This window comes from Stomoxys calcitrans, chromosome 2 (genome assembly GCF_963082655.1).
Source record: "Stomoxys calcitrans chromosome 2, idStoCalc2.1, whole genome shotgun sequence".
NCBI lineage: Eukaryota > Metazoa > Arthropoda > Insecta > Diptera > Muscidae > Stomoxys > Stomoxys calcitrans.
The window spans coordinates 223,249,079-223,265,323 of NC_081553.1; the positions used below are offsets into that span (position 1 = coordinate 223,249,079).

General features: G+C 38.0%; 2 protein-coding genes across 3 annotated transcripts in view; one reads left to right on the forward strand and one right to left on the reverse strand.

Moving 5' to 3' along the window:
* The window catches only part of LOC106090706 (uncharacterized), a 533,792-nt gene that overhangs the window by 318,878 nt on the left and 198,669 nt on the right, over positions 1-16,245 (forward strand). The gene's annotated exons all lie outside the window — the stretch shown is intronic.
* Positions 10,636-11,701, reverse strand: LOC106094363 (cytidine deaminase). The gene is made up of 2 exons (XM_013261574.2): positions 11,453-11,701; positions 10,636-11,378 (listed from the first exon to the last, which is right to left on the reverse strand). Exons 1-2 carry the CDS (start codon positions 11,532-11,534, stop codon positions 10,954-10,956), a joined length of 507 nt encoding a protein of 168 aa, XP_013117028.1. The 5' UTR covers positions 11,535-11,701; the 3' UTR covers positions 10,636-10,953.

Genomic DNA, 16,245 nt, shown 5'->3' on the forward strand with positions numbered 1-16,245 from the left:
TCAGAATTTATAAAATTTTTGGGGTTTTAGAGCATCTGTTAAGGTGTTACAAGTTAAATAACAAAACAGGTCTTACCAGGTTACATCAAAGAAATTCGAAATAAATGACCTTCTCCTATTCTTCTTTATGCTTTTAAATTCCCTTTTATATAACTCTCAGAACTCTCCCCTAGCTATGCCTTTTTATTTCATATCTGTGCCTAGAAGCTTTGGTAGACATTTAAGATATTTTAAAGTGCATTTCAGTGTTTTTGTCATTTATCAGAGATATAACATTAAATATTGATTTAAGAAAAAACACACCAACTGCGGCACTGATACGGAAATGTTCAATAGTTACTCATTAACCATACAGCCAAACAACCAACAAACCAACTAGCCACCCACACAGCCCATAAGCTTTTGGTCATATGGTTAAAAGGCCACAAACAATGAAATCTGATTAAAAAAAACACACAAATTAAATGCAATGTTTTCTTTTCTTATATGCAATAAAAAATCTTGAATGTTTTTTGCATTAAAGCATTTAATTATCAGTTTTAATTTAATTTAATTTAAATCAATCATTTATTTAACGGCATTTCACAAAATGATCTGCATGACAGTTTAAATACCACTGACTCATAGTTTGAATTGCTTTGCATAGTTAAACAGCTGTCCATTTATTTATTTGGAAGAGTTGCTATTATCTGTTGGACATAAGTAAAGCAAAGCAAAGCCCCTCTCACCCACATATAATCAATTCAATTTTGTTGTTGTTGTTTACAAACTCTCACTCCCCCAATCATGAACGCCATAGTGTGTGTGTGTGTGTGTATGCGCCCTAAGAGTACATACTTCTCTTATTATGGTAGCCTAGTTGGTTGATTGCTCTCTGGTCTCTGGCCACCTGTATATGAGGGAATAACAATTTTTCAAATTCTCTCTATCTATAGAAATGAAATAGCAACAAAAACAACAACAACTAATACATCAAACATTTAAAACCGACAATTCATTCACTTCATTAGTGCCTTGGCCATTATTATAAGTATGTGATGGTCGGGGAGGGGGTGGGGGGGGGGGGGGGGGGTGGGAATCTTCTCCCGGTTCTTGTTTTTGTTGACGTTTTCACTAGATTTTAAACATTGTTGTTGTTTGATTTTTAGTAATTTGTAGTCACCGGGGCGTACTCTGCTCCTATTTGCAAATGCATTTGTATCAATAATTTATTGTTAATTTGTTGTCGGGGTTTGGCAACTGTTTGATTGATTTTATTTTTTTAATTTCCTTTTAAATGGTTTTTCATTTTAAAGTTCAAGGTTATTAACGTATTTAGCGTGTGTTTCTGATAGTTTGGTTGACATTTGATAAGAAAGAAAAGGGAAAGTGTTTTTCATAGAATAGGAAGTTTTTGAAACTAGAGTGGGCAAAATTTCGATTGCACTGTCGATGTTATCGATATTTTATTTTTTGTCTGAATATCGTTTGATAAATTTCCCTTCGATACTATCGGCAAAGTTATTTTTTTAAGCGAATTTTAACCAACCTAAGCAATTCCATACTGAATGTTTTCTTAAAGATAGATTGCGGCAATGGAGGGCTCAATTTTTTTTCGGGCTGTGCCGACTGCGTTATACCCTACACCAAACCTATGAGTATAATCTGGGTGAAATATCCAATTCTGAACTAATTTTGATGGACCTCGGCGGATGTTTTCAGATGGGTTGGGATGGGATGGGATGGTTTGCTCGAAATTTGATACAAATTGTTTAAATTTGTATCAAATTTCGAGCAAATTTGTTCAAACTGTAATAACTTCGTTTGGCAAATGACAACATTATTGCACATTATGCAAAATCTGACGAACATATATATGGGAGCTATATCTAAATCTGAACCGATTTCGAGTAAACTTCTCAGATATTGTGGTAGTCGTCGAGGAAAGCGTTCTACACAATTTTGGCAAGATTGGCCAATAAATGCGCTTGCAATGGCTCTTGGAGTGAAAATTGGGCGATATATATACATGGCAGCTATTTGAACCGATTTGTATGAAATTAGTCAGTAATGTTGAAAGTCAAGAGAAAATCCTTTCTGCCAAATATCGAGAGAATCGGTTAACAAATGACCATTTCATTGTATTATTACTGAAAATCGGACGAACATGTATATGGCAGCTATATCTAAATCTGAACCGATTTCGGGCAAACTTCTCAGATATTGTGGTAGTCGTCGAGGAAAGCATTGTACAAAATTTTGGCAAGATTAGGCAATAAATGCGCTTACTGTAGCTCTTGGAGTGAAAATCGGGCGATATACGTACATGGCATCTATATCTAAATCTGAACCGATTTCCATGAAATTCACCAGCTGAAAATCGGACGATCATATATATGGGAGCTATATCCAAATCCGAACCGATTTTTTTCCAATTTCAATAGGCTACGTCTCTAGGCCAAAAAGCAAGCCTGTACCAAATTTTAAAGCAATCGGATGAAAATTGCAACCTGTAGTTTGTACACAAATTAACATAGACAGACGGGAGGCCACTGTAGCACAGAGGTTAGCATGTCCGCCTATGACGCTGCACGCCTGGGTTCGAATCCTTGCGAGATTATCAAAAAACATTTTCAACGGTGGTTTTCCCCTTCTAATGCTGGCAACATTTGTGAGTTACTATGCCAAAGAGGTGTCGCACTGCGGCACTATAAAAGGAGACCCCTTATCATTGAGCTTAAGCTTGAATGGGACTGCACTCATTGATATGTGAGAAGTTTGCCCCCTGTCGAGATCCGCAAGGACCCTTTTAACTCAGCAGCAGCATTTACATCACCGTTTAGAAAACAAAGTTTCCAATTAAAATGCTGGGAAAAAGTCGTTGAGCTTAGCCCAACGTGCACTTTCGTACAAAAATACAAAAATTTACCGCTTCGGAGCTGGGAAAAAGGCGGCGTGAAGAGCAGAATAGAAAAAGGACTCTGAAATGGTGCAGTGATCGGAATTATCAAGAGGTGCAAGAACATTAACTTCATACTTCTCAGGGTGCGAAGTTAAGGTTAGGTCAAGAATGTGTCGGTTCATTCACTAATTGCATCAGACCATTCTGAGCGGCGAAAAGTTCGGCATATTGACCCTACGGCTTCGTATGTCCCGAATGGGAAAGCCAAGAGAAGTTGTGAACATTGTAATCGCCTGCAACAACAATGTCACTGTCCGGAAAATCTTCTAAAACTGTAGTAATTGAGTCAGAAAGAGAGTGAAAACCCAAACCTCCCTTTCCGAGTTTGGACTTCTATATAAAAATCCGAAGCAAAGTACGTGCGCTCCAATACTAAATTTAATCCAAATGGAATTAAATTCCGGATCTTGTAAGCCTAAATGTTGTTGCCTCTGGAACACTATTTCATTACACAAGCCCTCTGTGGGGGATGAAAAGAGACAGAGTATGATACCCTGGAATTTGAAAATCCTATGGATCAGAATCCTCACCCATCTGGGTTTCTCATTAAGCAAGGACATAATGATAATGAACATGATGGAATTATGCCGCGAAAATTTCGACTGTAACCCTCGTATGTTGGCAAAATGTATTCTAAGCTCACCAAACATTTTTTTCAATCAGTGTGTACAGTGTATTCAAACTTTCTTTCTTATCGCCGTGAATACCCCTATTGTTTAGTGTTAAGCCTTAAACAGCGGGATGACAGCGACAAGAGAGCAATAGCGTCAACACAAAACGGGAACGGAAAGAGGGGCAAAGAATACACCACAAGCAGGAAGACGTAAAAGCCCTTTGTGTGGTGGTAAAATAAGAAACAATGAGCGAATGCCGCCGGTCTGCCCAGGCGCAGGTATTGAAGGATGGTTTATTGTTGTAGTTTCGGCTGTGTTATTAAACATGCGAAGTTGATTAGGCTGAGGCGCGTTGCAAAATTTCAGCCAAATCGGTTAATAATTGCGCCCTCTAGCGGTTTAAGGAGACAATATTCGAGATCAGTTTATATGGGAGTTATATCAGGTTATGGGCCGATTTAGACCATACCTTGCACAGTTGTTGGAAGTTAAAACAAAACACTTCAGGCTAAGTTTCAGTCAAATTTGATGATAATTGCGCCCTCTAGTGGTTTAAGATGTCTAGATCCCTGATCGATTCATATGGGAGTTATATCAGGTTATCACCCAATTGGAACCATAGTTGGCACTGTTATTGGAAATTAGGACAAAGCACTTCATGCAAAGTTTCAGCCCAATTGGATAATAATTGCGCCCTCTAGCGGTTTAAGAAGTCAAGATCCGATATCGGTTTATATGGGAGCTATATCAGTTTATAAACCGATGTAGACCATACTTTGCACAGTTTTTTGAAGTTAAAACAAAACATATCATGCAAAATTTTAGCCAAATCGGATGATAATTGCGCCCTCTAGCGGGTTAAGAAGATTCTAGATCGCTTTATATGGGAGCTATATCAGGTTATCAACTAATTTGAACCATACTTGACACAGTCATTGGAAGTTAAAACAAAACACTTCAGTTTCAGCTAAATCGGATAATAATTGCGCCCTCTAGCGGTTTAAAAGGTCAAGATCCGAGATCGGTTTTTATGGGAGCTATATCAGGTTATGAGACGATTTAGACCATACTTCACACAGTTGTTGGAAGTTAACAAAAAACCAAGCCAAATAGTATAAGAAATGCGCCCTCTAGAAGCTCAAGAATCCAAGATCCAGTATTGGTTTATTTGGCAGCTCTATCAAAACAAGGACCGATATAGCCCAATTGGAAACATGGTAAAAATCATGTTGCAACATTGCCGCCAAATTGTATAAGAATTGCGCCCTCTAGAGGCTAAGGAAGTAAAATGGGAACATTGTTTTATATGGAAGCTATATCAGACAATGGACCCATGTAGACCATACTCGAGATAAATGCTGAACGTTATAGTAAAAGTTATGGTGCAAAATTTTAACAAAACCTGTTTAGAATAGCGCCATCTAGAGGCTAAATACGGGAGGTGTTTTAGGTAATATATCGATTTAAACATAATTGGAAGTCATAATAGGATAGCTAGTGTAGAAATCGATAATAAATGCGTCTTCTATAGACTCAAGAAGTCAAATCGGAAGATGGGATATATAACAGCTATTTCAAGATAGTGATCAATGTGCATCAAATTCGGTACGGTTGGTAATGGCCATAGCAAAATACCACGTTTAAAATTTAAGCTAAATCGGTTAATAAATGCGCTTTCTGGAGGCTCAAGAAGTCAAATCGGTAAATCAGCCTATACGGAAGCTAGCTTATGGAAGCTTATGGGCCGAATTAGATCATACCTAGCAAAGATGTTGGAAGTCATATCGAAATACTATTTGCAAAATTTTGCTTGGGATCATCGTTATCCGATTGGGCTAAAAATTTCCAAATCGATAGATCAGTTTAAACAAAAACTATATAAGTTTTCACATCTCTTTAAGACCATATTTGGCACTGTCATTGAAAGTAAAAAAAAAAACATAACACCACATATAAAATTTTAGCCAAATCAGTCACTAAATATGCCATCTACGGGCTAAAAAATAGCAGATGGGTTCATATGAAAGCATAATCAGATGATAGGTCGATTTGAATCATATGTACTTTGAATGGATGTTGAATGTAATAACAAAATACCATTAGCAAATTTCAGTCAAATTGGATAGTAAAAGCGCCCTCTGGTGTCTTAAGATGTAAATTCCATTTTATTTCTTCTCTCTTAGCATACTCTTTCTCACGCACATTTCACTGTTAGCTCTCTTACTCTCGCATGTCTACACTGAAGTCTCACGCCTGTTTTCACCACACTAAAGGCTTTTTGTCGCTCTCTCCCTCTGTGGTGGGTTCGTTGCTCTCTCCCCATTTCTGTGGGGTAGTGCTAGGATCACACTTGATCACTTGTCGCTGTACTTTCTCTGTTCAAGGCATAGCTGTAAGCAGAGGAAGTATTCAAAGGTGACAGTTGGGAGGTATTTTTCTTTTACACACAGTGCTGTTTGCTGGGTGCTCCTAACGTCTTCAGCCCATAAAAAGCTGAATTATTAGTCGGTTTTTTTTTAATTTTGAAACATTGTTCTTTAATCGAAATTCTGGTAATCGGTCCAGAATATGGTACAGCGATGCTCCTATAACAAACCCATTATTCATCTGCTGGGTTGGTGCGTACTCAACCTTGCCAAATTGAATGCACTTAAACTTATTTGAACTCCAACACACAGCGATAGACAGCCAGGCTGTCCAATTTCATCATCATCCTCCAGTTTGGTGGTAGTACTTAGAAATGCAGTATCAGTTCGGCAATGCAAGCTATATTTAAACAAGGAACCGATTGCCAAATTATTGTTCCTGGAAATTTATAAAAACAATTATAAAGAAATTTTATTTTTAATATTTCGATCTTATTTCATTTTCTTTCATATGGTAAAACCATCGAAAGTGTTTGCTTGTTGGAAATTAAATTTTTTCATTTTATTACACCCTTTACCAATGTTCGATTGGAGGGTATACTAAATTCATCATCTCTATATATAAAAGAGTTGCGTGTCTCACTGATTGCCAACTGACTGACTTATCATTGCCCAGCCCCAACGGCTAAAGCTAGAACCATGAAATTTGCACGAATATTGGTTCGTTTAGGTACTAAAAAGTACAAAATGGTACATATTTGCCCAGCTTGAAGGGATAGTGCTAGAATTATGTTATTGGGCCCAAATTGAAGGGCATCTCGAAAAAATAATATTTGGGGGAAAAACATTTGCAAAATTGTACGGGAAGTAGGAGAAATAGTACGTTTAGTACCGCAATTGGTACTTTCTTTGGTATTTTCTTTGTAAATTGAACTAGAGTTCCGAATTTTGGAATGTAGGTATACTATGGCAACCTTAGTTGGGTGACTATAAGAGTTTTTGGAAATTTTTACATTAAGGTACTAAAAAAAGTACCAAAAAGGTACGAAATGGGTAAACCTTGTACAGGGTGGATGGATAGAGGTATAATTTTAAAATTTGAAAAGGTGCGAATGAAAAGAAACAAGTAAAAGTATGCTATGTTCGGCCGGGCCGAATCTTGGACTCCCACCACCATGGATTTTGCTAAAGTATGGGAGCTATATCTAGTTATCGACTGATTTGGACCGTACTTGGCACAGTTGTTGAGAGTCATAGCAGCACACTATATGTTAAATCGGATGAAAATAGCGGCTTGTAAAGGATCAAGAAGTCAAATCGGGATATGGGTTTATATGGGAGCTATATCAGGTTCTTAACCGATTTTGACAGTCATAACAGAACACCATGTGCAAAATTTCAGCCAAATCGAATGAAAATTGAGGCTTCCAGGGGCTCAAGAAGTCAAATCGGGAGATGGGTTTATATGGGAGCTATATCATGTTCTTGTGGGCAGTCATAACAGAACATCATGTGCAAAGTTTCAGCCAAATCGGACAAAAAATTCGGCTTCCAGGAGCTTAAGAAGTCAATCGGAAGATCGTTTTCATAAAAATACTTCTTATTATTGTAGGTCAGTTGGTGTTGTAATTGGCCCAAATCAATCCATGTTTTGATATAGGCCTCGCCATAATAATTCTTGAGCCTCTTGAGATTCCTATTCCATTTGGCTGAAATTTTGCAAGATGTATTTTCCTATGACCTTCAATATCTATGTCGAGTATGTTCCAAATCGTATATTTACCTCCCCAAATGCAATTTTAGCTAACATCATAGCTCCCATATAAATTGATCTCCTGATTATAGCTTACGGCTTAGAGCCGCTAGAGGGCGCAGTTATTATCCGATTTGGCTGAAAAATCTCTTGAGATATTCAAAATTGGCGCTACGCTTGATTGATATCTATCCATAACATCATAAAGCCCCCATATAAAGCCATTTACCGATTTAACTTCTTGAGCCTCTAGAGGGGGCAGTTACTATCCGTTATGGCTGCAATTTAGCAACATGATTTTCATTTTTTCTTTCAATGTCCTTGCTAGATATGATCCAAATCGGTGCATAAGCTGATATAGCTAACATAGCAAGCATGCGTCTTCAAATTTGGTACAGGTATTATTTTTGGCCTAGAGACGAAGCCTATTGAAATTTGGAAAAAAATCGGTTCAAATCTGGATACAGCAGGATAGCAGGCAGGAAAGATTTTTTTATGACTCTCAATATTACTGGTGAATTTCATCGAAATCGGTTCAGATTTAGTTATAGCTGTCATATATGTATATCGCCACATTTTCACCCCAAGAGCCACTGCAAGCGCATTGTATGACCAATCTTGCCAAAATTTTGCAAAACGCTTTCCTCGACGACTACCACATTATCTGAGAAGTTTGCTCGGAATCGGTTCAGAATTAAAAATAGCTCCCATATATACGTTCGTCAGATTTTGTGTAATTTCCCATAATGTTGTCATTTGTCAACCGTAGTTTTTACAGTTTGAACATATTTGCTCGCCGAGGTCCATCAAAATTGGTTCAGAATTGGATATTGGTCTCACATTGTGCTTATGGGGTAGGTGTAGGGTATTATACAGTCGGCACCGCCCGACTTTTGCCCAACCTTACCGGTTTTCATATAAACCCATATCCTGATTTTAGTTTTTGAAGCGATAGAGGGCGCTCTTCTCATCGGATATGGCTGAAATTTTGGACGAATTCTTCTCCTACCACATCCATTATCTGCATCAAATATCGAGCGAATCGGTTAGCTCCCATATAAACCGAACTCCTGATTTTAGTTCTTAAGCCGCTAGAGGGCGCGATTTTCATTCGGCATTGGTGAAATTTTGTACTTTGTCTTCTCCTGCGACATCCATCATTTGCATCATATTCGGTCTTTAAGTTTATATAACTCTCATAGAAACCGATCTCCTTACTTATCAGCCGCTAGAGGGTGCACTTTTCATCTGATATGGCTGAAATTTTGCACAATGACTGCTCCTTTGACTCTTTTGACTTCTGTATTAAGCATGCCCAAAAACGATTCGCAGCCTGATATAACTCCCGTAATAGCCGATCTCGTCAGTTAATTTCTTGAGCCGCTGGAGGGCGCACTTCTCATCCGATATGGCTGAAATTTTGCACGATGCCTTCTCCTATAACATCCATTATTTGTATCAAATCGGGTCAGAATCGGTCTATATCCTAATTTAGCTCTCATATAAACCGATCTTCTGATTTTACTTCTTGAGCTGCTAGAGGGCGTAATTTGCAACTGTTGTATTTATTTTATTTTATTTTAATTTGTTTTATTTTTTTTATTTTATTTTATTTTATTTTATTTTATTTTAATTTGTTTTATTTTTTTTATTTTATTTTATTTTATTTTATTTTCTTTAATTTTTTTATTTTATTTTTTATTGTATTTTATTTTATTTTATTTTATTTTATTTTATTTTGTTTTATTTTATTTTATTTTATTTTATTTTATTTTATTTTATTTTATTTTATTTTATTTTATTTTATTTTATTTTATTTTATTTTATTTTATTTTATTTTATTTTATTTTATTTTATTTTATTTTATTTTATTTTATTTTGTTTTATTTTATATTATTTTATTTTATATTATTTTATTTTATTTTATTTTACTTTATTTTATTTTATATTATTTTTTTTTTATTTTATTTGAACCGCTAGAGGGCGCACTCTTCATCCGATATGCCTGAAATTTTGCACTGTGACTCTTCCGTAATTTTTAACTGTTGTATTTATTTTATTTTTTTAATTGTATTTTATTTTATTTTATTTTTTATTTAGCCCCCATCATCAATTGAGCAGCAGCATTTTTTTTTCGGCAATTAGCAAACTTTTTTAGCATAATGCCTGTTGTTCTGGAAGTGAAACAATTTTTCTATGGCAGCAAACTAATGTTGCAATGAAAGCAAAATGAACTACTATCAGTCAGCAGTCATTGTGTTTGCTATTTTTAGCAGACTTTTGACTATGAGTGTATGTCTTTAAATGCAAACACTCAACGTTAGACAGTCGGGGGCTTGTCAGCATACAGACCCTTTCCCCTTCGCATAGGGGGGCATTGCCAAAAAATGCAGCACATCATTAGCGGTTTAAGGTATGAGAAAAACTCAATAGGGGATGTTAGCAAGTAATAGCACCGAATAAAAAAATTAATATTACTTAAGTTTACCTATATAATTACCAAGAAATTAAATTTGTTATACGAGTCCATGCCCATCTTATCACTGTTACCCTCTTGTTTTAGTTGTCTTTGAGTGTTATGGTTTGTTTATAATTAAATTTATATACATGTATATATTTTTGCTTTTTATTTATGTATATTGACTCAATAGCATACATAATTAATGAGACCAATAATTGGGTATTTGTGAAGTGTTAAGTGTGTCAATAAATTCAATTTACTTGCCAAATTCTGATAGCCGATATCGATAGTGAGAGCAATAGTGACGTGCTCGTGCCTTAGGTCAATGTATTGGTGGGGATAACTATCTCTTAACTATCCCAGTGGGAATCAATCTTAACAGGGCCTTTGATAATGCTTATCAAATGCTGACTAGAACAATAATGTTTGGGGGGAAATACAAAAGTCCATTGGGAGACATTGGTATTTGCATATAAAATTTATTTATTTATTTTTTTTTTTTTGTTTTTAATTCTTACTTTTTTTTAAATTTTTACAATTTATTTTCATTTTTGTGGGTTTCTTTACTTTGCATATAGAAAATTTTTACAAATATAATATTATGTCGGCGGTATTCACACAACTCAATGAAGCCTTAAAATAGGTTTATTTGACAGTTACATCTGTTTCAGATCTACATTGAGTTTTGTGCACACCGGTGTTTGTGTATTAAGGGCTAACATTTTAAATTAAACTAAATACAAAGAAGAAAGTTCCCTGGCAGCCCTGCCGAATGAAATGCCGGGAACTTTCTTTAATACCGCAGCAGTTTTTCAATCTCACTTATAATTACGAAAACCATTCGGCAGCAAATTGTATATGGAGGTACAGAGAACTCTATCGGTGTTTTGATTTTCTAAATTGCCAAGCTCCACAGCCTTGGCCACATAGATGGGCATGTCCTGGGTGGAAAATTCCATAATAAATTGTCGACAAACACCGCAGGGTGTGGTAAAGGCATCCTCCTGATAGGCCACCACAGCGCCGGCCACAAATTCGGTGTAGCCCTCACTCACCGCCTTACAGATGGCTGTGCGTTCGGCACAAGAGCTGGGTGTGAAGGCGGCATTCTCCACATTGCAGCCGGTGAAAATGCGGCCACAGTTTGTGCGAAAAGCGGCACCCACCTTGAACTTGCTGTAGGGCACATAGGCATTGAGACGAACCTGGTTGGCATTTCTCAGCAATTCCTTGGAATTATTATCTGCGGCAAGAGGATGCGTAGAGAGTTGTTAGCGAAATGCTTGGCCTAATGACAGCTCACTTTCGGCTACTTACCCAAGTCTTGGTATAATTTAATGGTCTCCGGTATGCTGGCTTTTCTCAGCCCCGTCACCTTTGTGGTGTCCACATTGTCCATAATGACCTTGCCTTAGATATTTGCTATAAAATTGTTTATTTTTTTGCTTTGCTTTCTGCTATTATTTACGTGCGTTGAGGTTCTTTTCTTTAATTTGCTTGTGCGCGCTTGTTTGGCTACTGAGCGATGTATCTAGCCGACCGTCAACTAGCAAATGGACTAAATTGTGGTTGTTTGTTAACATGAAAACTCAAAGCAGCGAACGCAGTGTACAAGCAGCAAAAACAACAACAAACACAAGAACAAAAACCCCTATTATCACACCAAATCAGTCAGTCACTATAGCAAGCCAACAACAAATCAACTTTGTTTTCAATTTTCATACGCGCTCTTCTCTCATGGTCTTTGCCTTTATTGTTTGGCTGTTTTATTGTCATCGTCATACAAATTTTCTCCCTAAACACAATGCTGTGCTGCGTTTGTGGACTTGCTGTTGTTTGTTTTCATAAAAATAGCTAGTATTCTACTAGTCTAGTTGCCGGGGTGGAGAGTGCGAGACTAAGATTGAGATTGAGAGTACAAGAGAAAGACAGTAAAATCTAAGCGTCACGCAGTATACGTTTATTCACACACACACACACACACACGCACACACACCCACCACCCTCGCTTAAGGTGTACCGTACCAAGCAAAACCATCCACCCACTCCCTCTGCACTGGCTATAGAAATAGAATCCAGTAAGATGAGAAAGTGCGGTGGGGATAGTAGACATAGGGATGCCATATGTGTGTTGAATGAAAATATTTGCTTATGTTGTTATGGGGCTGTCTTAAAGGTTATGTCCAACCTGGAATAACACACTTCAATTTACTAGCAGTACCTTGAGGCTTGGTCTCAGGATTCTAAATAAGACTTCAAATGATTTCTTATACAGACAGATAATTTGAAATGTATGTCTGGGGTTATTATGCCCGCAATAATGCCGATTACTCAAGAAGTATAAAGGCGAGGATTGCCAAGTTCTTCAAACTTTGCGTTTTTTCTCTGTTAGCACCGACTCTATTTAGCCGATAACTGCAGAAGCCATCCTAATTCACACAACACCATTAAGTTCAAAGTAAAGATGGGTTCACTCAGAGACCAGGATGGTCCATTGTGATATCCTAGAGAGAAAAACAAGTAAGAGCGTGCTAGGTTCGGCCGGGCCGATTCTTATATACCCACCACCATGGATCGCATCTGTCGAATTCTTTGAGCAGTATCTCTTTCTAGGCAAACAAAGAATATTGAATAAGGACAAAGAAGGAGGACAAGGAGGAGCAGGAGCTATATCAAGTTATAGTCCGATACGCGGCTCAAGAAACAAAATCGGGAGATCGGTTTATATGGGAATTGTATCAAGCTTTAGATCGATACAGACCATATTGCACACGTATGTTGAAAGCCATGGGAGAAGCTGTTGTTCAAAATTTCAGCCAAATCGGATTATAATTTCTCTCTCTAGAGGCTCAAGAAGTCAAGATCCCAGTTCGGTTTATATGGCAGCTATATCAGGTTATGCACCGATTTGCACCATACTCATCACAGTTTTTAGAAGTCATATCAAAACGCCTCATGCAAAATTTCAGCCAATTAGGGTGAGAATTGCGCCCTCCATCTGCTCAAGAAGTCAAGATCCAAGATCAGTTTATATGGCAGCTATATCAGGTTATGAACCGATTTCAACCATACTTAGCACAGATGTAGGAAGTGATATGGAAACACTACGTGCAAATCGGACAAGAATTTCACCCTCTAGAGGTTCAAGAAGTCAAGACCCAAGATTGGTTTATATGGCAGCTATATCAAGACATGGACCGATTTGGCCCATTTAAAATCCCAACCGACCTACACTAATAAGAAGTATTTGTACAAAATTTCAACCGGCTGGCTTTACTCCTTCGAAAGTTAGCGTGCTTTCGATAAACAGACGGATGGATGGACGGACAGTCGGACGGACATGGCTCAGCAAGCCGCTCAGCAAATTTTTACGCTAATGCTTATGGGTAGGAATTCATCGCGTGCCCCGTGGGAACCACGCCAACTTATCCATGCAAGATCGGCAAAAAACAGCCTACCAGGTCTTTGCCCCTGCGGTCATGAGGAGAGCCATGGGTAATGTGCGCGAATGCAGCGTTCGTCTTGGTGTTGACGTCGCGGGTGCAAGGGCATCTTCTCGTGGAATCGCCCAACTACGATTTGATCTGGCGGAGCTAGCATCAGAAACATAGAGCTCGTAAAATATCTGGGAGTGACTGCTTCGGAGAGAATGTGTTTCCTGGTCCACTTGGATCGGGTGAAGAAGAAGATCACTGAAGTAGCCGGAATGGTTCTGAGAAGTGATTGGGATTGGTTGTCGCGCTTTTCGGTCCATATGTGGTGGTCTATTTGTTGCTTGCACGACATATGGACGTAAGAAGATCCTCTCATGTCAGAGAGTGGCTATGCTGGCTTGCTTGCAGTTGTGTGGGACTGTTTTGACAGATGCACTACAGGTATTTCTTGGCTCGCCCCCGCTTGATTTACTCGTTAGTTACATGGCTGTGAAAATGGGAATTCCATTGGTGCGTGAGGATTGGCTCACTGCTACTGAGCTTGGAGATCACGATGGCGATGTTAAGCGGCTCAAGGCGCATCTTTTGGAGCGTCTTGATAATAGGTGGAAAACCAGATGAACGAACCGTGACAATGTTCGAGTGACTTACGAATTTATTTGCGACGCCACGTTCGTACGAGACCGCCCGGACTTTGGACGAACAGTGACAATATTCGGGTGACTTGCGAATTTATTCGTGACGCGAATAAATCGGCTTCGGGCTAAGTCTAGGCTTTATACTGACGGGACATGACTCCTTTAATGTGAGAGACCTGAGAACTGGAGGCATTAAGTGACGGAATGCCCGTACTATGTAAACATTCGAGATTTAGATACGGGGGCCACCATATCGCAGAGGTTAGCTTGTCCACCTATGACGATGAACGGTTGGGTTCGAATCCTGGCGAGACCATCAGAAAAAATTGTCAGCGGTGGTTTTCCCCTCCTATTGCATTTGTGAGGTACTATGCCATGTAAAACTTCTCTCCCAAAGAGGTGTCGCACTACGGCACGCCGTTCGGACTCGGCTATAAAAAGGAGGCCCCTTATCATTGAGCTTAAACTAGAATGGGACTGCACTAATAGATATGTGAGAAGTTTGCCCCATGTTGCTTAGTGGAATGTTCATGGGCAAAATTTGCATTTTGATGCAGGCGCGATGGGGATTAGCGGGGCGCTGTGAGATTTCTTTAGGGGCCTTGAAGACGAGACGACTGCTGCAAGGCTGGCCACCTTTTCCCGGGAAGTATTTATTAGGAGACGAACGGGACTTGGTGGAGGCGTGAATGTACGCTAGTTATTAATAACGAGGTGTTGCTGTATGCGCGCCACCAGATGATTTTGTGCTGCGCATGACATGACCTGGCACCTGCCTTGCCCATGTTGATGCTGCGGCGTTTGCTCTCCGTTGTTTGCCGTTGCTTTCGTGGTTGTGATCGGTCATCCGTTAGGGAGTCCCCTATTGGAGCTGATACTTTTTCAATTAACTTATCTTTGGTTCGAATCTTTAAAATTAAGACAATAATTTTTTCTGTGCAAGTTGAATTGGGCAAAATTGTCTTAAATATATACCGGTCTTTATAAATTGTATTTCAGTAAAAACTTTTTACCATTTCCTCATTTATTATAATATGTTTATCTTTTTTTTTTGCCAATATTTAATATTCCTATGGTTCAATGAGTTAATTCAATTATTTTTTTCTGATTATCTCTCTTTGCAGGTAATTGTCGCACTTCATGAAATGGATGGCACGGGCATTTAATTGGATTTGGTATTATAATTTACCCCGACCTAATACCACATATACACATACAAATATACAAGTATTTATATTTTAAAAAAGGTGTTTTTGTTTATTGTTTTTAAAGTACAACAAAAACAATATATCTGTATATCTCATTCATTCATACCTGAGCTGTATATATCATGCATTGATAAAAACAATCCATATAACACATATATAAGCATATATTTTTCATTAATTTTGCGTGTGTGTATGTGAGCTTTTTTAATTTTAGTCTCTGAAATTCTCCAATACATATACAAAACATAATAAATTTTGCATATACCTGAGTATGCTAATCTATGGACACCTAGAGTGATACATTTACTGAAATTGACTACCTAATACTAATTTCCCCAATGGCCAACACCAGCCTAATGTCTGGTGTCTCACAGCTCATACAGCTAATCTGGCGGCTCATCATCATTATCGTCTTCATAGGCAGCATCATTGTCATCTAAAATGACAAATTCGACTGAAATTTTGCATAAACGGAAATTAGAAATGGTTATTTTCAAAGCATAATCAACAGTGACGTTGTTCCTCTATCGTTGGTTCACCCCCCAGCCTTAACCATGGTAGGCTGGAAATGGAGATCCATTGTTTTGTGGCATGACCACTTGGTGTTGTCATCAAAACCAAAAAAACTCATTTCCTCTTATGTCCGCTTTGGGCTATAGCCATTTCATCAATCAATGAGTTTTAGAAATGTTGAAAATATGTAAATTATTGGAATTTTATAGTTTGCAACATTTTTAACACAAGGGAATAGATGCAAATCAATTGGAAAAGATAGAAAATAGCTGTGTTGTATAGCTATATATCAGTGAGGGAAATAGCCATGAAAGTAG

Bases quoted from the DNA above. Each gene is read 5' to 3' on its own strand.
- LOC106094363 (XM_013261574.2), bottom strand. From the start codon at position 11,534: ATGGACAATGTGGACACCACAAAGGTGACGGGGCTGAGAAAAGCCAGC. The intron at 11,379-11,452 runs GTAAGTAGCCGA...CTCTTGCCGCAG, and splicing joins TAAATTATACCAAGACTTGG to ATAATAATTCCAAGGAATTG.